Genomic DNA, 23,747 nt, shown 5'->3' on the forward strand with positions numbered 1-23,747 from the left:
TTGAATGAAGAAGAGATTTTGAGCATCCACTTAAATACATGCCTGTGGAAGAGAACACGGTATTAATAGAAACTTGTGAGGGCTGAGGACTCCTAAATACAAGTCATATTTCATTCATCCAGTTGTTCAGACCATGTTCCTCACGTGTACATTGTATACCATATTCTGACACACAATGCGTTGAAATAGTGATGAGATAAACAGAAAAAATGTTCCTGCTCTCAAGAAGGGTTTATTCCAGAGGAGGAGTTTAGACAGTAAGACAAACAAATAAGATTGTTTTCAGAGAGGAATAAATGCCAGGGGAAAAGGTGAGCCAATGGAAAAATTATAAGGCCCCTTCAGACAGCTATTTTGCCTTTTTGCATTTTCTTTTCTTGGGGATGGTCTTGATCCCTACCTCCTGTACAATGTCACAAACCTCCATCCATAGTTCTTTAGGCACTCTGTCTATCAGATCTAATCCCTTTAATCTATTTCTCACTTCCACTGTATAATTGTAAGGGATTTGATTTAGGTCATACTTGAATGGTCTAGTGGTTTTCCCTACTTTCTTCGACTTAAGTCTGAATTTGGCAATAAGGGGTTCATGATCTGAGCCACAGTCAGCTCCCAGTCTTGTTTTTGCTGAGTGTACAGAGCTTCTCCATTTTTGGCTACAAAGAATATAATCAATCTGATTTCAGTGTTTGACCATCAGGTGATGTCCATGTGTAGCATCTTCTCTTGTGTCGTTGGAAAAGGGTGTTTGCTATGACCAGTGTGTTCTCACAGCAAAACTCTATTAGCCTTTGCCCTGCTTCATTCTGTATTCCAAGGCCAAATTTGCCTGTTACTCCAGGTATCTCTTGACTTCCTACATTTGCATTCCAGTCCCCTATGATGAAAAGGACATCTTTATTGGGTGTGAGTTCTAGAAGGTCTTGTAGGTCTTCGTAGAACCTTTCAACTTCAGCTTCTTCAGTATTACTGGTTGGGGCATAGACTTGGATTACTGTGATATTGAATGGTTTGCCTTGGAAATGAACAGAGATCATTCTGTCATTTTTGAGACTACATCCAAGTACTGCATTTCTGACTCTTGTTGACTATGATGGCTACTCCAATGCTTCTAAGGGATTCTTGCCCACAGTAGTAGATATAATGGTCATCTGAGTTAAATTCACCCATTCCAGTCCATTTTAGTTCGCTGATTCCTAGAATGTCGACATTCACTCTTGCCATCTCCTGTTTGACCACTTCCAATTTGCCTTGATTCATGGACCTAGCATTCCAGGTTCCTATGCAATATTGCTCTTTACAGCATCAGAGTTTACTTCCATCACCAGTCACATCCACAACTGGGTGTTGTTTTTGATTTGGCTCTGTCTCTTCATTCTTTCTGGAGTTATTTCTCCACTGTTCTCCAGTAGCATACTGGGCACCTACCAATCTGGGGAGTTCATCTTTCAGTGTCCTATCTTTTTGCCTTTTCATACTGTTCACGGGACCCTCAAGGCACACGGCTTGGCTCATAGTTTCATTGTGTTCAATAAGGCTGTAGTTCATGTGATCAGATTGGTTAGTTTTCTGTGATTGTGGTTTCCGTCTGTCTGCCCTCTGATGAATATGGATAAGAGGCTTATGGAAGCTTCCTGGTGGGAGAAACTGACTGAGGGGGAAACTGGGTCTTGTTCTGATGGGCAGGGCTGGGCTCAGTAAATCTTCAGTAAATTTTCCAGTAGTCATGTATGGATGTGAGAGTTGGACTATAAAGAGAGCTGGGTGCTGAAGAATTGATGCTTTTGAACTGTGGTGTTGGAGAATACTCTTGAGAGTCCCTTGGACTGCAAAGTCCATTCTAAAGGAAATCAGTCCTGAATATTCATTGGAAGGACTGATGCTAAAGCTGAAAATCCAATACTTTGGCCAGCTGATGCGAAGAACTGACTCACTGGAAAAGACCCGGATGCTGGGAAGGATTGAAGGTGGGAGGAGAAGGGGACGACAGAGGATGAGATGGTTGGATGGCATCACCAACTCAATGGACATGAGTTTGAGTAAACTCCGGGAGTTGGTGATGGACAGGGAGGCCTGGCATGCTGCAGTCTATGGGGTTACAAAGAGTCAGACACAACGGAGCAGCTGAACTGAACTGACTGACTGAATGAAAAGTTAATGATAAAACCTAATAATTCTGCTTTGATTGACAGGCTATCTACTTACTCTTTAGTATATGATCATCTATTGTTGATTTTTTTTTCCATGAAAAAGCACCCCCTTGCAGCCACACATCTTATTTTTTATTTGCACTAAAATATAAGAATGGCTAAAAATTAGAGCCTGTCAATTTTAATATGTCTATAAAGGCAACATCTAAACAATGTTTTTAAGATAAAATTTGTAGGTTACCTACTTGCTTCTAAAGAAGAAACCAAATGACTTGATTTTTTTTTCTTTTCATCTAGATGTTATGGCATTGGTTAGAAATAGTCTACCTATCATTTTATCATTTCCATGTGAGCAAAATAGTATTCCCTTTATATCCTCACCCCTTTTTGGTATATTTTACCCATACTGACTTCTCTCTAAAGACGGGATGGATTTTTTTTTTTTTTTTTGTGGCTGCCCCACATTGCATGTGAGATCTTAGTTCCCAGACCAGGGATCAAACCTGTGAAAAAAGCAGTGGAAGCACAGAGTCTTAACCACTGGACCACCAAGGAAGTCCTGGGATGAATTTTTACTTTCATTAAGGTATTACAAATATCTTTAATTTGTTCTTCTATATAAATAAATATAAATGTTACTGTCTCTGGCAGAACCAGGAGGAAGGTCAAGTTGCAGTCAGAGGCTTTGCATCAGAAAATGCTTGAAGGCCAACGCCTAGTGTATTTATGATGGAAGTTACTTCAATTGTTAAACACACTCATGCAGAAACACATATGTGTGGGCGTGCATGCACACACACACCACACCACACTACACTATACTCATAGGAACCACAGGCATCATATTTGAAAAAGTGAAAGTGTCAGTTGCCCAGTTGTGTCACTTTATGCAACCCCATGGACTCCTCCGCCAGGCTCCTCTGTCAATAGCATTCTTCAGGCAGGAATACTGGAGTGGGTAGCCCTTCCTTTCTCTAGGGCATCTTCCTGACCCAGGGATTGAGCCTGGGTGCCCCACATTGCAGGCAGATTCTTCACCATCTGAGCCACCAGGGAAGTCCAAAATATTTGTAAAAGTAATCTTGAAAGTTTGGAAAGTATACGTCTTGATTCAGTTAGTACACAGAAAAATGGGGGAGGTACTCAGCCTGGAACTGGGCTTAAAGATACACGTCTTTTTCCTCAAATAAATGAAAAGCTATGACAAAAACAAGGAGAAATCTTTGAGGTGGGGACCTTTATTTCGTGTGCAGAAGAGAGAAACACGGTTGCAGCCATGCTTTTGCATGTGACAGCTGTCCTTTACAGTGTGCTGTCTGCCAGCATTTTGATAATGCAGAGGTTCACATGTTCTGCATTCCATTTTTAGGTTGCTAGAAAGACTCCGCTGAAAGCGTTCCAGGTCCACATTTACAAAGGCACAGTGGATGTGACATCAGAGCAATCACTATCAGTAGCAAGGTGGCCTCTGAGAGTGTTTTTTTTTTTTTTTTTCCCATAGCATATACACCTGTTCCCTAATTGCCTCAGGGGGCAAGTTGATAAACTGAAGTGTTTGGTGTTCACTGACTTTCACGGCACTTTGAAAGTCTCATAGCCCAGAAAGATGGAGGGTTGACCATGCTAATATCTCATGTGTTTCTTCTACCTCAGAGTATGTGTGAAAAATAGAATTTCAACTTCATGGAGTGTTTCTATTTCTCATTTGAATATGACATTAGGTTAACCTGAACATCTTAAGTGAATTTCTAAAACTTTGTAAGTACCATTTTCATAATTCCAAAAAATAAGCATGTTTTTTTCCCATTTCAGAAACAGAGTTGTCTAATTCTTACATATTTTACATAGAATTATATAAAGGCACATTCAGCAAGAGGAAAAAGAAAAAAAAAAAAAAAACAAGTGAGGTTTTCCTCTTAGAAAGTAGAAAGTACAATAATTTCCCTCCCATCCACCTGAACGCTGGGAAAGTATGACAAGTGTTTTGATCTTACAATGCTTGATACCCAGTAAGCACTTAGGGAATCTTGTTAAAAGAATTATAATGAATGTGCTTCTGAAACAATTTGAGGTTTCTTGCCTGTAAAAGCCTACCTTCAGCTTTCAGCACGGTAGCTTTGTGAAGAGGCATATATTTAGTTCATAAGTGGTTCACATACATTTTTTTCAAATTAAAGCAAATCACAGCTATTTGGTTGGAGTAGCAAAGACCCAAGAGCTCAGAAACCTTGGCTATATGTGAGGCATCAATGCTAAATGGCAAATGACTTGAGAAAGTGACTTAACTCAGCTAGGTTTCAGTTTCCACATGAGTGAAATGATTGGTTTGGAGCAGGTTACTTCTGAGAGTCCGGGCTTCCCAGGTGGCGCTAGTGGTAAAGAACCCACCTGCTAATGCAGGTAGACGTGAGATGTGGGTTTGGTCCCTCGGTCAGGAAGATTCCCCTGGAGGGGAGGGCATGGCAACTCCCTCCAGTATCCTTGCCTGGAGAACCCCATGGACAGAGGAGCCTGGCAGCCTGCAGTCCATAGGGTTGGACACAACTGAAGCGACTTAGCACACATGCACTCACTTCTGATCGTCCACATAGCTTCAAAATTCTACAACTGAATGACTCAAATTAAAGAAAATGGAATCTAAATTTCACAAACATTGACACAGTGCCTATTGTATGCTAGGCAATATTATGAGTGCTTTACACCATATATAGTCATATAATAATAAAAAAGTACACGCTGTGCATGGGGTAGCGTTTTGGATACTGTAAAGTACAAGCAAATGATAGTTGCTGTTAAAATGACAGCAATTTTATTAAGGGTCAATATAACACAAATCATTTTTTAAAAGCAGACTAAAGGGCTTCCCCAGTGTCTCAGTGGTAAAGAATCCACTTGTCAATGCAGGAGACACGGGTTGATCCCTGGTCCAGGAAGATTCCCCATGCTGTGGAGCAACTAAGTCCATGAGCCACAGCTACTGAGCCCGTGCACCTAGAGCCCCGGACCACAAGTAGAGAAGCCACCACGATGAGAAACCCATGCACGGCAACCAGAGAGTGGCCCCTGCTTGCCACAACTACAGAAAAGCCTGCTCACCAACGACGACCCAGCACAGCCAAAAATAAATAAATAAAATTATTTAATTTTTTTTAAAGAGCAGGATATTAACAGAAATAATATGATATAGGAATAAAGTAGTTGTTCCATTTAAACCACTCAATGTTAGATGGCTGACATAAGCTATCTAATTTTTATCTGGCTAAGAGAATACTTAGTCACTTATTTGACTAAGAGAATCCCACCTGACTGGGATTTTCAGGTGGCTTAGTGGTAAAGAATCTGCCTATAATGCAGGAGACACGGATTTGATCTCTGGGCTGGGAAGATCCCCCAGAGAAGAGCATGGCAATCCACGCCAATCTTCTTACCTGCAGAATCCCATGGACAGAGAAGCCTGGTGGACTACACTCCATGGGGTCACAAAGAGTTGGACACGACTGAGCAACTAATCCACCACCACTACCATACTTAAACTCATTCCAAAGCAAGATATAAAACTATTATATAAACCACCACCACTACAACACTTAAACTCAGTCCTGTCCACATTTAAAACCATGTCTATGAAATTCTCCACTTACAAAACACAAGATTGAAAAATAATCCAGGGGGTTTCCTGGCAGTCTAGTGGTTAGGATTCAGCATTTTCACTGCCCTACCCGGGGTCCAGTTCCTGCTCAGGGAACTCAGATCCTGCAAGCTGTATGACTCATCAAAAGGAAAACAAAATCATCCATCCACTTGGCCAATTTGATTGACTGGGGAGAGTCTTAAGCAGCAAGTATAATAAAAATGGGATTTTCAACACATGAACACAGTAGGTATGTATACCGAAAGGATAGCCTGAGGGGAAAGAAAAAAAGTATCCTACATAAGTCAAGTTTCTTTTCTCCTGAAATGCCCATGTAATTTCTCCAGACACTCTTTGAACACTAACATTAGCTAACCCAACAGGAATGCTGCAGAAAACAGAAACAGGAACTCTGTGAGAAGTTTGATTACCTGTATGGCATCTTGGAGGAGAGGAAGAATGAAATGACCCAAGTTATCACCCGAACTCAAGAGGAGAAGTTGGAACATGTCCGTGCTCTCATCAAAAAGTATTCTGACCATTTGGAGAATGTGTCAAAGTTGGTTGAATCAGGGATACAGTTCATGGATGAGCCAGAAATGGCAGTGTTTCTGCAGGTAGGTATCTCTGGCCCCAGAGGAAACAAACCAAGACGGTGGGTGCTGAAGGACTGTCATTGAATTTTCAATATTTTCTGTACATCTCACTTAGATCTATCTTCTCAACTAAAATATATGTGTTTATCTCTCCATCTGTTTAAACTATTTCATAAGCATATATTTAAGGAACCATGGAGTTGCTTAAATATAAGAGGGATCTGGTATAGAAAACGGTAGTTATTTACAGCATTTAAAAACTAAGCTATGAGATGTTTAAGAGACAGCAAAGGAAAGAATTCAATTTCAACACATCTTTGATGAAAACAATTTAAGTAGGCTTGTCTTTTGTTTGCTTCCACAGAATGCCAAAACCCTGTTACAAAAGTAAGTAATTTTCATTTTTTGAAAAAAAGTATATCTTTCATTTTTACCCAATGCCATCAAACTTTACACAGTAACAGAAAGTGGGAACTTGTCTTTTTGCAGAATTTCTGAAGCATCAAAGGCATTTCAGATGGAGAAAATAGAACATGATTATGAGAACATGAACCACTTCACAGTCAACCTCAATAGAGAAGAAAAAATAATACGTGAAATTGATTTTTACAGAGGTTTGTTATTCTTGTGACCATTTGCCCAAAACTGCAGGTGTGTGACCGTGGAAGAAGGTTTTGGTGGGAGGAAAGGGGGATTCAGGATCATCTCCATAATGGATGTTGACAACTTCACAAGGATCATAATCCAACATGAAGCTCTATTTCTTGACAGAATCAAACAGTTTGTGGATGTTGTTTATTTAGCTTTGCCCATCACAGTGCTTGTTATCATTCAGTTATAGAGCATTAACTCTGGTTCATCAAATATTTAATAACTGATAGTGATGCTAATATCTCAACTTCAACCGTACACAATGTGTTAGCCATTATGATAATGATGTAAAGTGTCATCAGCTGTACGGTTAAGGATGAGATAAAAATAAAACATGGAAGACACTTGGATTTAGATACTGTACCATTAGCACTTTCACTTAAATATTAGAGGACAAGAAAAGTGAGTGAGTCATAGAGTGAGTCATAGAGTAAGTCACACCTGGAAATAAAACTGAGGCTATGTGATCAGATGTACTCAATGAGTTATAAACACATCCCTCTCATCTGGCCCAGAAATCCCATTCTTGGAAACTGATCCAGATGAGATAGTTGAAAAGAGAAGCTCAGTTAGATGATAGGGCTCCTTGGCTAGACCACTGTAATGCCATGGATTTATATCAGTGTCCACAGACATAACTTTAGAAGTAAATCTTCAGGATGGATGTTCTTTAAAAATTACTTAATATTGTCTATCATTAATATTGCCTGAGGAAATATTAAAATCAGTGGGTTATAGTATTGATACTATGTATAAGATAGGTAGCTGAGAACCTACTGTATGCAGGGAGCTCAACTCAGCACTCTGTGGTGACCTAAATGGGAAGGAAATCCAAACAAGAGGGGATAGATGTATACTTATGGCTGATTCACTTTGCTGTACAGCAGAAATTAATACAACATTATAAAGCAGCTATACTCCAATAAAAATTAATTTTAAATAAACCACATTGAAGACAGCACCCCCCAAAAAAAAAAAATCAGATCAGTGGGTTTCAAAGAGTCATGGCATTAACTGTGGCAAAAATCATCCTTCACTGAACAAAGGAGGTGAGAAATTAAATAGGACCAGGGTTTTGTGTGTCTTCTGACATAAGGAAGAGATTTGCTTTTCCATTTAATTTGACAGAAAAAAGTAAGTGACAGTCCCAGCCCTCCAGGAACTGGCAGATGTGACAGAGCATGATGGATATGGGAACAGGCTCTGGGGGTGAGGCGGATGGTGCACGGTGGTCGAGAGGACCACACTTTGTACTGGGGAGGGGAGCAAGCAGGGTGGTGATGACTGGGACCACTTGCACAGCATCATGTCCACATTTAACTGGAAGTGCAAGCCCCCTGCTGTTGTCGAGTGTCTGATGGAGAGGATTTCCGTAGCCCTGACCTTAATCTGAGCTACAAATATTGGCCAGTCATGTTTTTCATGGCCGCAATGGTAATTATAACAATATGAAAACGCATTACCTTATCAGAGGATGAAGACGAAGAAGAAGAGGGAGAAGAGGGAGAAGGAGAAGGTGAAGAAGAGGGAGTAGAAGTGGAAGAGGCGGAAGACGTCCAGACTGAGTCATCAGGGGGAGATCAAAGTCCAGAGAAAGGCTTGGAGCCCTCTCCACCGACCTTGGAGCTCCAGGCTGCCCCTGAGGCACCCCCAGTTCCCTCTCCGGACCCCCCTCCAGCCCTGCTACCTGCTATGGAAGCCCCGGTGACACAGGTAACTCAGTTATGAGTTCCCTCTTGCAGGACACGCAGGTGTGCCTCCTTGCTGAGCAGCTCAAACCATTTATTCTACCTCAAGTAAAGGAAACGCCACGCCAGGCGTTTGTATATGGAGGACACGAGATTTTAGGGCCGTCACAGTGTCAGGGAGAAAGTCTTCTAGGGCACTCAGCAGGGTCTTTGTGGTTATAACCGGTTGGCAAGACTCAGTTTCACATAATTTTCCCACCCTCAAATCTGAGGCAATCTATGGCAATTGTGTATGTGTGTGTTAACATGTGAATTCATAGAGAGCTGAGAGCATGGCATTGACTTAGTATAGATACAGGGTATAGGCTGAGAGATAAAAATGGTTATATTTTCAGAATTTTGGATTTTCTGTAGGTAATATGAAACTAAATAGAGAAACCATGCTAGTTTATGTCCCTGTTGCTTACCCTGAAACAGAACTATAGCTTTTGGTCAATGGGCAAATAAAGGAAGCTGAGGTTTCCTATGTCTCTGTTATTTGATGAGATAATGTGTTGATAGAATTGTTTTTAAAAATTTCTTAGGAAATTAGCTCATCCCAGACACTGTCTGTGGTTGTCCTGTGGCTGACTTTATGTTTTCTAAGATGTCACTGTTTGGTTCTCAAGCGTCTGTATTGACTTCACGACACCTTTGACAGTCCCAACCCGTTGAGTTTGTGGGCAATGAAGACTTATCAAAAAAAAAAAAAAAGTCCTGGTTTCAATGTGGATTGGAATTATCAATAGAAACAAAACTGCAAAGAGGGAACTCAAGAGATGGAATTATATCTTATGCTCTGTCTCCATAGGAAACTAAGCTAAAAGACTATAATTCCTGGAATCTTGAAATTCTGGGTGTACCAATTGCACTGAAATCGAAATGGGTATGATAATTAAATGACAGTTGGGTTTGATCAATTAGATTTCAATTTGGGGGTTGAGAAAAGAGGTTTTGGGGGACCCACGTATAATATACAAAATTAATTCTGGCCAATAGTTTGCCCTTTCTTCCATTATCTGCTACTTTATAAGCAAACTTTGTTTTAGGCTTCTGCTGTCTACCTGACCAAGGCCACAGTCTAGTGAGACAAGCCCAGGAAAGACGAGGGGGCACAAATAGACGCTGAGACAAGAATGCTGGCTGCATTCCTTGGCCTGAGCCCTTGTGGAGGGTGGGCTGAGCTGAAACACGCACTAGATCGGGCCCACACACAGAGAGCTATTCCTTTGCAAACCTGAAGGGAACTAAAATCCACTGCTTTTCTCTTTTTTTGCTTTTGAATTTATCCATCCTGTGAAGGGGGAGGTGGTGCCCACTGGCTCCCAGCAGACCACAGAGTCTGAAACTCCAGTCCCAGCAGCAACGGACACTGCGGAGCCCTTGCTTTACCCTAGTTGGTATAAAGGCCAGACCCGGAAATCCACCGCCAACCCACCTTCCGCCCCAGGGAGCGGAAGTCTCGCGCGCGTAGGGCCTTCAGGTTCCAAGGATGTTCATGCGCGGAAGGCTGAAGGGGCGGAAGCCGCAGCCAGGGAGAGGGCAGCAGTGAGTGGTAAGGATGCTAGCTCACCTGCAGCTACTTCTCAGGTTAGTGTCAATGAATGCTCTGGGGTCTGAATGCGCCCTGCGCCGCCTGGTCCTGCTGGGATGACAGCAAGGAGGAAGGGCTTCTGAAGGGGCGGACAGAACCTGGGGCCTGGGGGATAAGGGGAACGACTCATCTGTCCCAAGTTGGCTTGTTTTTCTAAGCCTGACATGAAGTGAAAGAGACACCAATTTGACTTTACTCTGCCCATGCGTGGAGACTTCACACCTGGTTGCCCAGGGGCGGGAGTGCAAGCGGGCCTGGCCCCTAGGCATGCAGGTGAAAGCTGCTTGTCTGCAGTGACTGCCTGGCATCCCTGGTCCTCCTCTGCACTGGCCACTGGCCCTTGTTGGGCCTTTTCTGCGTCCTCTCTGAGCTTCCAAAGACTAATCACTTGCTTCTGTGTCGTTCCCAACACCTAGCAGGCACGTTTGAGTCAAGTTCTATGTCGGCTCTGGAAAATAACCTCTGATTCTTGGGTTTTGGTTTTCGGAGCGTGCTGGTGAAGGCTGGACAAAGATAGTGTTGGCTTTATTAAACCAGTGCTTCCTACGCATGTGCTGCTGGGAGCAGAAAAGCACAGACTTCCCTCCTTTGGAATTTGTTAAGGGGTCATTTAATACTTTTTTTTTTTTTCTTATCAAAATACAAGTTTGAAGTTCTTCCTAACACTGGGCTAGATGTTTGCATGGCTCAAAGATTCCATAGAAGAAATCTTCTACAATTTCTTCACAAAGAAGAATGTTCATGGTTACTCCATACCCATGAGTATTCTTAAATGACGTGTGGGTGTTGCCCAGACAGGGGCTGGCGGAAAAAATATGCTCGAGTTCCGTGCTCCTGGGTTATCAGGTGATTTCAACAACAAACAGCATTTTTTCAAAAATCATAAAATTCTTACTGTTTTAACTATCTGCTCAAGTGAACCTCGATTTCCATGAGGTAATAAATGGAAATGATTTTTGGAAAATTCAAAGATGGACTGCTTTCGTGCCATGTATTTATTTTCATGAATGAAAAATGACAAAAAAGATATGTTTGTGTGAGGAAATCTTTGAAGGTTATTTTAGGTTGTAAAAAAAGTGGAGTAGAAAGTTTTCTAAAAGACGGATGGAAAGTTTATTTCTAGAAAGTTTATGGGATTCCTTACATACTTAGTGGACATTGAGTCAGGCAGAAAGACAGTAATACAATAACCCAAGATAGGAGCACAATCGAAATGAAAATGAAAAATCCATCTGAATGAAGATGAAAATATTATTTGTGATAATATCAGTGAAGCTTTCTTCTTGTTTTCTCACAGGAGTTAGGAATCTGCCTAGCACTTTTGGCTTTTCTTATACTTCACTACATCTGGCGTCAGATTCAATGCTTGATTTTTACTTTAATGGGTAGGAAATCTTTTCTTTTCCCTTGACTAACATCTCATGTAGCTCTTCAATAATGTTTCTCTTCTGTAGGCCCAGAGATGAATTTCTCCCCCAATTCTGAGGCTCTGCCAATCTAAAAAGACCCAAGTTTCCAAGCACTACTCGTGGCCTCACAGCCCCTTCCTGAAGAGAATCACTCCGTCATCTAATCCTGCATGGAAGGGGATCCTGACTCAGAACGAGACTCATTGGGCAATTATTCAGTAATCCAGTGGGAGTGGACCCTCCATAATAGCCACTGAAAGTGTTAGTCACTCAGTCCTGTCCGACTCTTTGCGACCCCATGGACTGTAGCCCACCAGGCTCCTCTGTCCATGGGATTCTCCAGGCAGAATAGCCATTTGAGGAGGCCATTTTCCAAAGGTGTCCAGAATGCTATGAGTAGTCTGCTCTTAGATGGATGACCAGCTAAGGCCTCATACAGGACTATGCAGGTTTCCATCAGTTCAGTAGCAGCCTATCATCTGCCTCACCAGAGAGGTGCCCAGGTGGGCAGGTAACTGCTTTGGTGGGCAGGTGGACCAGGTGACTTCTGGTTCTCTCTGCACCCTCAGAGTCCACAGTGTCTCTCCTAAGAGAGGGGAGCCCAGGCGCAGTCACAAAGGGGGCATTTTGGCCAAGTGAGATCTGAATGAATAAGGAGCCAGAGGGCCAATGTTCAATCTACTGGCTATAACAAATTAGAACCAAAGAAAAGTCATAAAGCCAACAGTATATTATTTTTGGTATGTTGTCTCATAGTCAAGCCTTTTCTTGATGACTGTTAAGGGGTTTAGGGACTAATCATCTTACTCCTTTCGTAACCTTTTGAATATTATCAGCTTCATGAGTCATATTTAAAGATTTAAACCCCACATAGTTTTGAGTAAATGACGCTGCTGGACCTGAGACCCAGCTCCCTGTGCCTGTGGCTCAGAAGTGATCCAGGGTGACTAGAGCCGAAAGGGCTCAGCTATTTCTGGCTCGCTGACTTTTCCGGGTTGACACTGACTCTCTTGGAAGTTCCCCTCATAGCTCCTTTCTGCCTCATTAGCTGTCTACTCAGCAATGGCAGTAGGCTCCCCATGGGTCCCTGCTATGTCTATAACTGGGTGTGAGTGGCACCTACCCCAGTGTCTAATAGTCAGCCATAACCTGTGTATTCTAGAATGTTCTGAGTGTCTTGGTCAGCTCAAGGGCATAACTCCTCCTCCTGTCATTTGTGATGAACAACAGGGGGAGGAAGTTATCAGTGATGGGCTCAGTGGGGCAAATGAGGAGGGAGAGAATAGTCCGTGCATAATTGGAATGTCCTGAATAATTGTGGATCTGAATAATTGTCTGAAGAGTTAAGTTTATATTCTGAGAGTTCAGGTTTGGGATTTTGTTGCCATATGTCCTTGTAACGCTTCTCTGAGGCTGCGGGGGAAGTCATGCTTCTTGTCTGCTGTCCATTGGAGCCCCTGTCATGGATGCTGTCATTCACATGCCTGTCGTGAGGGTGAGGCAGGGGGGTGGGGTTGTGGGTGGAGGGTATGGTGAATTGACTTTCACTACTGCCAGGAACCTTGGGTAGTTCTTGGTGTTTGAGAAAGAGCCTTTCACTTAGAGAAGGACATCTGTTTATGATGGAGGACCACTCTTTGATCCCTGCCTGAAAGGAGGTATGGACAGATTAATAGAGACCTCACCACAGCATCAGATTCCCCATCCCTCTGAAGGTTTTGCAGGCCTGATTCACCTTCACTGCCTCAGAACTCAACTCACTAGATATTTGTCTAATGCAATTTCCTTATTGAAACTAAACTTAAAGATATAGAAGTTGGCGGAATTTAGATAAAGGTATATAAATTGGTATATTTAAACAGGCTCTATATAAGGTGGTTACAGCTCTTATTTAATTATATTGTGGGATAAACGAGGCTTCCTTGGTGGCTCAGAGGGTAAAGAATCTGCCTGCAATGCAGGAGACCCAGGTTCGATCCCTGGGTCGGGAAGTTCCCCTGGAGTAGGAAATGGCAACGCGCTCCAGTATTCTTGCCTGGAAAATTGCTTGGACAGAGGAGCCTGGCAGGCTACAGTCCATGGGGTCACAAAGAGTCAGATATGACTGAGTGACCAGGCATGCAATGCAAGGTTAGCTTGTAGAATTTCACACTTGGTTAGTCTTTCCGTGAACATTTAGGATGTGACACGCAGGTTCTCCTTGATTCACTGGTGGTCTTACCTCTCTTAACCCATCCTGGGAAATGAGGTGGCCTTAGAATGACAGAAGCATCTCAGGCTCACTTGCTAATCTGTAAACTCACTTGAGCCCCATCAGCAGAACCATAATCCATTTAAGAAGGAAGATGTTTCCTGATGCTTGCCTCAGGGCCATTCACACAGTGAAAACTACCCTGTTCTTGCTGTCTGTGATTTCTGATGCCGTAGCATGTACATTCTCTCTTCACCTAATGACATGGGAAGATTATGTGTTAGAAACTGGTGATGGCAAAAACCAGACGCTGGCTCTCTGCATTGGTGGTGACCCGGGATTCTGCTCTTTGTTAGATCAGAGGCACACTGTTGCCTTCTCCACCTTGGTTCTCCAAGAAAACTAACTGCTCAGCAAGGTTTGAATTCAGGGCCTGTGTCACACTGTGCAAAGGTCCTATACATTAGCTGGTCTTCAGCTGCAAAATCAACCCTTAAAGTTCCCACCCTTTTAGACCCTGCCTGTTGTACACTCAGTCAACACAAAGAGTTTGGTGGCAGTTATATCTGATCTACTTCCTGTGTTAATTTTTAAATATTTTTTTAAGAAACTGCACCATGCCCCAGTCAACCTCAGAAGACAGGGCAATAATAAGTGGGGAGTGCACTGTGATCAGGCGGCTGCGCTTGAAAAGCAGCTTCTGTGAGCCTCATCTCCAGGGAGATTTCCTGGTCCACTCTGCTTCCTCCATTGTCCTCCTCTTCCTACACTGCTTATATGCTAACTACACCTGAGGGTTAGCACAGGTTCCACCCCCACACCCACCAGGACAACTGGGTTTTATATCGGGAATGTGTGGCAATTAGATTTTCCCAGAAGCAGGAGCAGCAGCAATGAAAGCCCCTCCACATTCCCCTTCGCCCTTCCCAGTGAGGCTTAGTGACTGTGGTTGGAGAAATTTGTCCAAACCACTTGATGGGAACAGGGATGTCCAGAGAAATGTCTCCCTGCTTGGTAGATTAACTTGGCAGCTGCTCTGGCTGACACTCGAGCTGGACCCTGGCAGCTGCCTCAAGGTCAGAGGACCCCAGCCCCGCTGCCACCACACACATACACACACATTCAGAGAGCCAGCTGCTGTGAAGGTGGGGTTTTTGACATTAAAATCTCTGCCATTTCTGCCTCTGTAAAGAACCACAGCTCACATATTTCACCAGAGCACGAAGCTGTAGTTGTCAGGGACCCTGAAAGCTTTTACCATATCATAGCTATTTGTAGTTGCAAGATTAGAATATCCACTTTCCACCGCGCATTCCTCAAGTCTGAAAATAGACGAGCAAGTTGGGTAGAAACTGTGCTATGGCCTGGGGCTCAGGAAAGATCTGTGAAATCAAGAGGAAGAACTTCAGTTCAGTCGCAACTCTGGGCACTTAATTTCTTTGAGCCTCAGTTTTCTCATGAAGAAAATGAAACAACTACTTGATGAAAGGATTCATCTGTTTGCACAACATCAGAGAGCGAAAAATCTGGTACCAAGAATCTTGTCAATTGTTTCAGGATGTTTTCATTGGGAGGGTTATGAATTGAGGCCTGACAAATCATTCTGGCAACTGTAATAATAGATTCACATAGCCCACTGCATTTCCCCAAATGTATTTCTTGCCTTGAAGCTATTACACAAATCCCTAATTCCCAGACTATCTCCACATCTCCTGGACACCAATTTGGCTGAATGTTTACACAGCTGTGATTACCCTTTCAGATTCCATAAACCCCATAAAATCCAGGTCTGAAGTCTACCTACTGGTGCTTAGACCTCATTGCCCAGTAGAACAAAGGACTTAGAATGTACACAGTAAATGTAGTCATAGAAGATTAGATGAATGAAGAGATGAAAAATAGTGTGATTTTTAAAAATTTACCTATTTTGATTGTAAGGTTCAGTAGGTTTTGACAGGTATGTAGCATTATGTGGCTACAGGCCACAGTGAAGCTATAGAGTATCTCTATCCTCATGTACCTTTGCGGGTAATCTCCTTCTGGCATCCCAGCTGCTATTTTGCTGGTCGTTATAGTTTCACCAGTTCTAGAAGATCATATAGCTGAAAACATCCAATATATAGGCTTTTGTGACTGGTTTTCTCACTTGGCATATCGTTCTTGAGTCATCCATTTGGTTACATGTATCAGTAGCTCATTTCTTTATATTCCCGAGTAGTATTCCATTGTATGGAGGTTTTCCAGATTTCTTTTTTAATTGGAGGATAATTGCTTTACAGTGTTGCCTTGTTTCTGCCATACGACATGAATCAGCCGTAATTACGATTTTCCAGATTTCTTTCTGTTTGATTTTTGGTTTGATTTCATTGTGGAGAGAGAATATTGTCTATATGCTTCCAGATCTTTAAAATGTACTAAGCTAACTTGGTGAATGTTCCATGTGCAGTTGAAAACCGGGTATTTTCTGTTGTTGCTGGTGGAATGTTCTATGAATGTCCATCAGGTCAGTGAGTGTTGTTCAGGTTCATTATATCCTCATTGATTTCCTGTGTACTTGTTTTATCAATTGCTGCTGCTGCTGAGTTGCTTCAGTCGTGTCCGACTGTGCAACCCCATAGACGGCAGCCCACCAGGCTCCCCCGTCCCTGGGATTCTCCAGGCAAGAACACTGGAGTGGGTTGCCATTTCCTTCTCCAGTGCATGAAAGGAAAAAGTGAAAGTGAAGTCACTCAGTCGTGTCCGACTCGTAGCAACCCCATGGACTGCAGCCTACCAGGCTCCTCCGTCCATGGGATTTTCCAGGCAAGAGTACTGGAGTGGAGTGCCATTGCCTTCTCTGTTATCAACTGCTAAAAGAGGAATTTTGAGAGATCTGACTATAATTGTGGATTTGTCTATTTATCTTTGCAGTTCTATCAGTTTTGCCTTATGTGTTTTGAAACTCTGTTTAGGTACCTAAATTAGCATTGTTATATTTTCTCGAAGAGTTTATCCCAAGGAAAGTGTTAAAAAAATAACTCTCTGTGTCTGCCTGCTTGAATGGGTTCACATATACTGTTCTTTAAGGTAGGGTAGAAAAGTTAGAGGGCAGATGGGGGTAGCCTGGAGGAGGACAAAGCTTCACCTGTTCCAAACAGCTGGCCATGGGAAGACTCACAGCCTAAATCCAGCACACCTGTCTCCCCTTCCTCCCACAGCCACCAACAAGGCCTAGCAGAGCAAGGTCTTGACAGCCGAGGCGCCTGCTGCTTTTAAGTGACTAGGCTCAACTTTACAATCTGATGATTAAGGTCTTTGGGGCCCTATTTTTAGTGTAGATGTAAATTGCTTTATGAGCTAAGATGTCTGTACATTTTAATGACATGCTTCTGTCCCAGTTCACTCCTTGTGCTGTCTACACCAGTTTCCACAGGACTGCAGAGGCCCCCCCAGCTTGGGCCAGGGCCTTCCAACCCTGGGCTTATCCTCTTGGCTGACAAGGTTCCCCACCCAAAGACTGACAAGAAGGTGCAGATGGTCCTTCCTCCTGTCCTGAGGATTGCCAGATGCTTCTAATAGAATATATCATGATTTCAGAGACAGAGCATCGGGGACAATGTGGGTGACCCACACCTTTGGATTCTCTACCCTAAAACAGCAGAAGCAGTGTGTGGAGGGCAAGTCCAGTGCAGGAAGTGTCTCCAAGGAAAACCAGCCCGTGGCCATCTTAGTTCCCAGCCCACGTTCCATAAATGTTGTCCTTTGAGATTATAAAGGTGCTCCTCCAGGGAAAAATAAAAAACATTTCTTAGAAGAAGGAAGGAAAGAAGAAAGAAAGAAAGTAAAGAAGGAAGAAAGGAAGGGGGGAAGAAAGTTACATGGTACTAGCCAAGATTCTCTTCTCTTCTTGAAGCCCAGGGTTTATTTCCTAGACTCTCAAAAACCAATACATGTGTCCCCAGACCTGAGATCTTATCAAATTTCCCTACCTAAGATTTAATCTCCTTGAAAATATCCATATTTTCTTAAACTGGGATGAACAGTAGCCAGTGTTCCAAAGAAAAGCAGGTATGTGGAGCCCTGGGTCCCCACAACATATCACATGCAAAAAGATAAAATAATTTTCATGCAAATAACCTTTGAGACCAAATCATTCAGTCCAATTTTAAGGGTAAATATCAAGTCCACCTGCCACTAGGGACTCGGTGGTGAGCGATGCCTGAGGCAAAAGCTTCTATCCTTCGTGAGATTAATTTCACAAGGTATCAGAGAATGTTTAAAAAAAATAAACCAGTAGACCAAGAATATGATTTCCCATGAGTTTCACTACAGGTCCTATGTTCTTTGAAATGATCTATTTAATTTTCCAAAACAAACTGAAATGAATGAAAATTTAACTATGTTCTCTAAATTTAATTGAGGGATTCAGGGTGTCAAATTATTTTCAAACAGAAATCTCTACTGAGAGCACTGCTTGTGTTATACAAATTAGGAGATTCAAGCTTATGAATCAAATTACTTTTAAGCCAGGCACCCTGACTATGCTGGAATTTCACTTGGTACAAATAGAGGAAAAAATGATCAGCACTCAGGCCTACATTTACTGCATAATATTATCCAGGACTTAATAGTCCTGGAAATTATAAGAAGTTCTGATAATGAAATGCAAGCATTTTTACATAGAAAAAATTTTGGAGAGAGGAAGGATTTTATTTAAAGAAGTAAGTTTTTAATGAGACTATTTATTATTGCTTTTTCATTTGTATCCTGCAACTGCAGTTTTCTCTTTTTTTTTCCCCCTGCTGGGAAAGTGATATCCTAGTAAGTGTCAGTTTGGGGGCTTTTCTAGAAGGGGCTTCCCTGGTGACTTAGACAGTAAAGAATCTGTCTCCAATGCGGGAGACCTGGGATCAGTCCTTGAGTCGGGAAGATCTCCTGGAGAAGGGAATGGCTACTGACTCCAGTATTCTTGCCTGGAGGATCTCATGAACACAGTAGTCTGGTGGGCTACAGTCCATGGGGTCGCAAAGAGTGAGACATGACTGAGCCACTAACACTAGAAGAAAAAAGAAAAAATCTGTAATAAAACTGTAGGCTATATTTCTCAAGATCAAATAGCTTCCTTCCTAAAAGTCACTTTAATAGGAAGCTGAAATGGATGTATCTGTTTTAAAGAGGGAAATGTAATGTAAATTATGTGTGAGCAGTGTAATAAATGAAGAAGGCAATAGCACCCCACTCCAGTACTCTTGCCTGGAAAATCCCATGGACGGAGGAGCCTGGTGGGCTGGAGTCCATGGGGTCGCTACGAGTCGGACACAACTGAGCGACTTCAATTTCACTCTTCACTTTCATGCATTGGAGAAGGAAATGGCAACCCACTCCAGTGTTCTTGCCTGGAGAATCCCAGGGACAGGGGAGCCTGGTGGGCTGCCGTCTATGGGGTTGCACAGAGTCGGACACGACTGAAGCGACTTAGCAGCAGCAGCAGCAGTGTAATGAATTCACTTCCCCTGGCAACATGTGCCTGCAGTCCTACAATTCCATGAAAACAGTGACATAGGCACCGGGGAGAGCTTTCTGCGGGAGTTGTCATGACAAAGCTACTTGAGTTTTACTTCTGCAGTTTTTTTAATGTTTGTCATTCTGATTTAACCTAAGGCCCTTATTAGTGCTGTACACCCTGTGGATTTTTCTCCCTTTATTTATGCATCTCAGTGATTTCCATGAAATGCCTTTTCCCCACTAGAACTCACAAAGCAAAGAACAAATCCACCACTGTTCATCTGAAAAACCAGTGCTGTGTGGCAAAGGCTGTAACTAAGGTGCACCTTGCTCTATCCTGTGCAAGGTCTTTCACAGAGATTCTCTCATTTAAACCTCACGACAACCCCGCACAGAAGGAATTTTTTAACTTCCTCATTTTTAAAATTTGATATTGTTATTTTTTTCATAAAATTAGTTTTATTGAAGTGATTTACAGTGGTGTTAATGTCTGCTGTACAGCAAAGTGATTTAGTTATTATAAAACTTCCTCATTTTTAAGTAGAGGATCACAGAGGATGAGTGACTTTTTCCAAATTATGGAGCAGCTGGGAGCCTGGTGCCCAGTGACCCCTTGTCCACCACCACGGAGTGTGTGCCTGCGATAGAATGGAGGTCACACCCACATCTAGGGAAAGTGGGTGAATCCCCACTTTATCAGGGTTGATATGATTGAAGATATAACAGTGTGACCGAGGGTTCTCTGCATTGACTCACCCCTGGTGACACATTGGCACAGAGAGGTCAGTTCTAGGCTTCCACCCCCTGCGAGAAAACACCAGTCCTTCATTTGCTGACCCCACCCCCCACCCTGTCTCTGACTTGTGGGGGTGGAGTCAGCCTGTCGCACATGCTCAGCAGCTCTGGCTGCCTCTTTTCCCTTTGGGGTTCTGATCTCAGCACTTTAGAGTTACTCTGAGCCAGTTCCTCAGCCATCCTGTTTTCTCCTCCATGAACTGGGCATAACAATACCATCGACCTCCCATGGCTCTGCTCTTGAGGAAAACCTATTGTTTCCCTCACACAAGGCAAAGAAGTCCTATCAGTGAGGAATTGATAATCTAATTAGCATCCTTTGTAATAAAGCTCTCCTTTCAGAAAGGCTGAGAACATGCACCCACACTCTGCTGGACACATAATGGCGGGTCCATGCCTGAGAAGAAGGCTGCTGATAATGTCTGCAAAACTGTGACATCGACATTTTCACTTCTCCTTCCTGCTCCCCAGCCCAACTCCTTCTATTCCTAGAGGCCCTACAAAGTCAGTACACCAGATGTCTTCTTCCAGGTTAAGAAAAAGGAGTGAATTTAATTTCTTCTTGTTTCGTAGGCCTGGTTTCTGATCTTCCCTAACTGAGCAAGAGGGAGGCAGCTACAGGCGGTGAAGCCCCCAGATCAGCTCCATCCCTCCCTTCCATCCCTCAGTGCTCACAGCTGTAAATTCTCCTACGGGGGAAAATGCCCTTTAGTGAATGTTTTCTTTCCATGGCTCCTTGTGTTGGAGGGGAGGGTGTCTTCTTCACCCTTCCTCAAGCATCCACTGAGAATGTGCTGTATTTTCACAACTCTGTGCTGCAGTCCTGACATACCTCAGTTGCTCTGCCACTGAGCAGTACAGACTGTATCCCTGTGATGGAAATGCCCAGGATAGACCTGCCCAACTGAGTTTCCGGGGCTCAGGCTCTTGGCTGTGAGTCACAGACCAGGCCCCAAGCACTGCCCAGGCCTTGATGACTGGCCCAGGCTCTTGGCTGTCCTGGAATCCATGATGCTTAAGCTATCTGAGGCCCGAGGTTCAGGAATGCTGAGTAGGGAGCAGCCAGTGCTTGGGTTTAGTCTTTCTGAATAAACATTCTGACCCTGCCCTCAGCATTCCCCCTTACACCTGTTTCCAGCATCTGGCACTGACTCTCTGACTCAGCCCAGCAGGTGCAGGACAGACCCTAGTGGTCACCCACCCAGCAGCCTCCAGTCAAGCCTTACCTTTCCCACCCTCATTGTTTTAAGGCAAGTGGCTTTCACTGTAGAAGGCCAAAGCTTCCTTTGGATTGGCCCAGAAAGACTGGCTTTTAACATGCAGTGGTAACCAGACCCTTTCGTCAGGTAGAATCTGTGATTGCCATTCGAAGCGGCTGAGTGGAGGGGATGGTCCAAGGGTGGGGTCTGGACACAGTTTCCTCACTGCCAGCCCCCCTCCCCTTCCTAGCCAGGCATGTGACTGACATACATATAGCAGCCAGCCCGCAGGGTTAGGCAGGACAATTTCTAGGTAAAGTGGTAAATGGCAGGACTGGACCTGAAGCTGTCAGCATCCATTAATCTCTTGGTTGCAATTCATCTGATCAGTTAGTATCACTTGGATATGCCTGAGGGAATGGAACCCGGGACAGGTACAAGGTAACGGATCAGAATCGTGGGTGCTACAGAAGCTGGCCATTTGGAGAAGGGCCAAGGCTGGTACCTTACAGAGGCCCTGGGAAGCTGAGAGGCAGCCCGAGGGCACTGGTCGCTCGTTACGTGACCTGGCACAGCTCACTCTTTTATTTTAGGTCAGCAAAAAGTAATTCCTCTTATTAACATGGCTACCCTGACTTATGCCAGCGTAAATATCAGGAAAGCATCTGTCTGGTTTTGTTCAATCAAGTGGGCCAAGCTGCCTGTAGGTAAAGGCACTCATGCTCAGTCACTAAGTCGTGTCTGTCTTTTCTGTGACCCCATGGACTGTAGCTCACCAGGCTCCTCTGTCCATGGGATTTCTCAGGCAAGAATACTGGATGGATTGCCATTGGCTTCTCCCGGGGATCTTCCCAACCCAGGCATCGAATCTGCATCTCCTGCATTGGCAGACAGATTCTTTACCACTGAACCACCTGGGAAGCCCAGTATCACTAAGTAAACTCCCACTATTAGGCAACCAATCTCCAGAACTTTTTCACTTGCAACTGAAACTCTACACATTAAACAACCTCTTTCCATTGGTGCAGCCCTTGGCAAGCACCATTCTACTTTCTGTTTGTATGAATTTGATGACTCTAGATAGTGGGATGGTACTGTATCTTTTAGTGACTTGCTTATTTTACTTAGCATAACATCCTCAAGGTTCACCCCTGTTGCAGCAGGTGTCAGAATTTCCTTTAAGATTGAGTAGTGTTGGAGAAGACTCTTGAGAGTCCCTTGGACTGCAAGGAGATCAAAACAGTCAATCCTAAAGGAAATCAACCCTGAATATTCATTGGAAGCCTGATGCTGAAGCGCCAATACTTTGGTCACCTGATGCAAAGAACCAACTCATTGGAAAAGACCCTGATTCTGGGAAAGATTGAGGGCAGGAGGAGAAGGAGGTGACAGAGGATGAGATGGTTGGATAGCATCACCGACTCAATGGACATGAGTTTGAGCAAGCTCCGGAAGATGATGAAGGACAGGGAAGCCTGGCATGCTGCAGTCTGTGGGGTTGCAAAGAGTCAGACATGACTGAGAGACTGAACAACAACAACACTATCCCATTCTGTGTATATGCCACATTTTGTTTATTTACCCATTGATGGACACTCAAGTTGCTTCCTCTTAGATGTTCTGATAGTGCCACTGTAAACATAAGTGTACAAATATCTGTGTGAGTTCTTGCCTTCAGATCTTTGGGGTATATACCCAAACATGGAATTGCTGGATTGTATAGCAATTCCATGTTCAAATTTTGAGGAACTGCGATGCTCTGTTATACCATTTTACATTCCCACCAACAGTGACAAGAGATTCTTTTTCTCCATGTTCTTGCACCTGATTCTTGATGTCTGCAACTAATTAAAGTCTTTGTCAAAGTACCATGCACAGTTCAGGCCAAGCCAACACTGGCCATAGCCTGGAACTGTTCTGCACTCAGGAACAGATTGGCCACAAGCCTCTGGCAGAATGCATGCTCCTCCATCTCCATCAGCAAGAAATGGCGCTAGATGATAACATGAGAAGGATGCTGCCCACACATCACTCAGCCCTGAGTAAAAGCGCCTCTCATGACCCTCCCCTTCTGTGCAGGGAAAAGACACTCTAGTACCATAATCTGACATTGCATTCATTCCCTTTTAAAGGACATTTGGTAGCAGCAGCAACGAAATCAAAGGCAAATAAAAGGTTTTATGTTTCTGACTGAGTCTGCTTCATGAATACCCAGAATTTCTGGTCAAGTTCATCTGACAAAAATAGTCTTTCCTTTGAGCAAAGGTGTGTCACCCCCTTCTGCTGGTCTTCTATGGATCTTGACTGAACTGGTCTCACA

The 23,747-nt window shown here is 43.4% G+C and overlaps 1 protein-coding gene across 1 annotated transcript in view; it reads left to right on the forward strand.

Annotated features, from left to right (window-relative positions):
* Nucleotides 1-23,747, forward strand: part of TRIM55 (tripartite motif containing 55) — a 47,096-nt gene that overhangs the window by 18,022 nt on the left and 5,327 nt on the right. Inside the window, 5 exon segments of the mRNA NM_001205502.2 lie at nucleotides 6,165-6,398; nucleotides 6,742-6,764; nucleotides 6,867-6,991; nucleotides 8,500-8,741; nucleotides 10,058-10,345. Of these exon segments, the coding sequence (NP_001192431.1) occupies nucleotides 6,165-6,398; nucleotides 6,742-6,764; nucleotides 6,867-6,991; nucleotides 8,500-8,741; nucleotides 10,058-10,345 (912 nt within the window).

This window comes from Bos taurus, chromosome 14 (genome assembly GCF_002263795.3).
Source record: "Bos taurus isolate L1 Dominette 01449 registration number 42190680 breed Hereford chromosome 14, ARS-UCD2.0, whole genome shotgun sequence".
In the NCBI taxonomy this organism is placed as follows: domain Eukaryota; kingdom Metazoa; phylum Chordata; class Mammalia; order Artiodactyla; family Bovidae; genus Bos; species Bos taurus.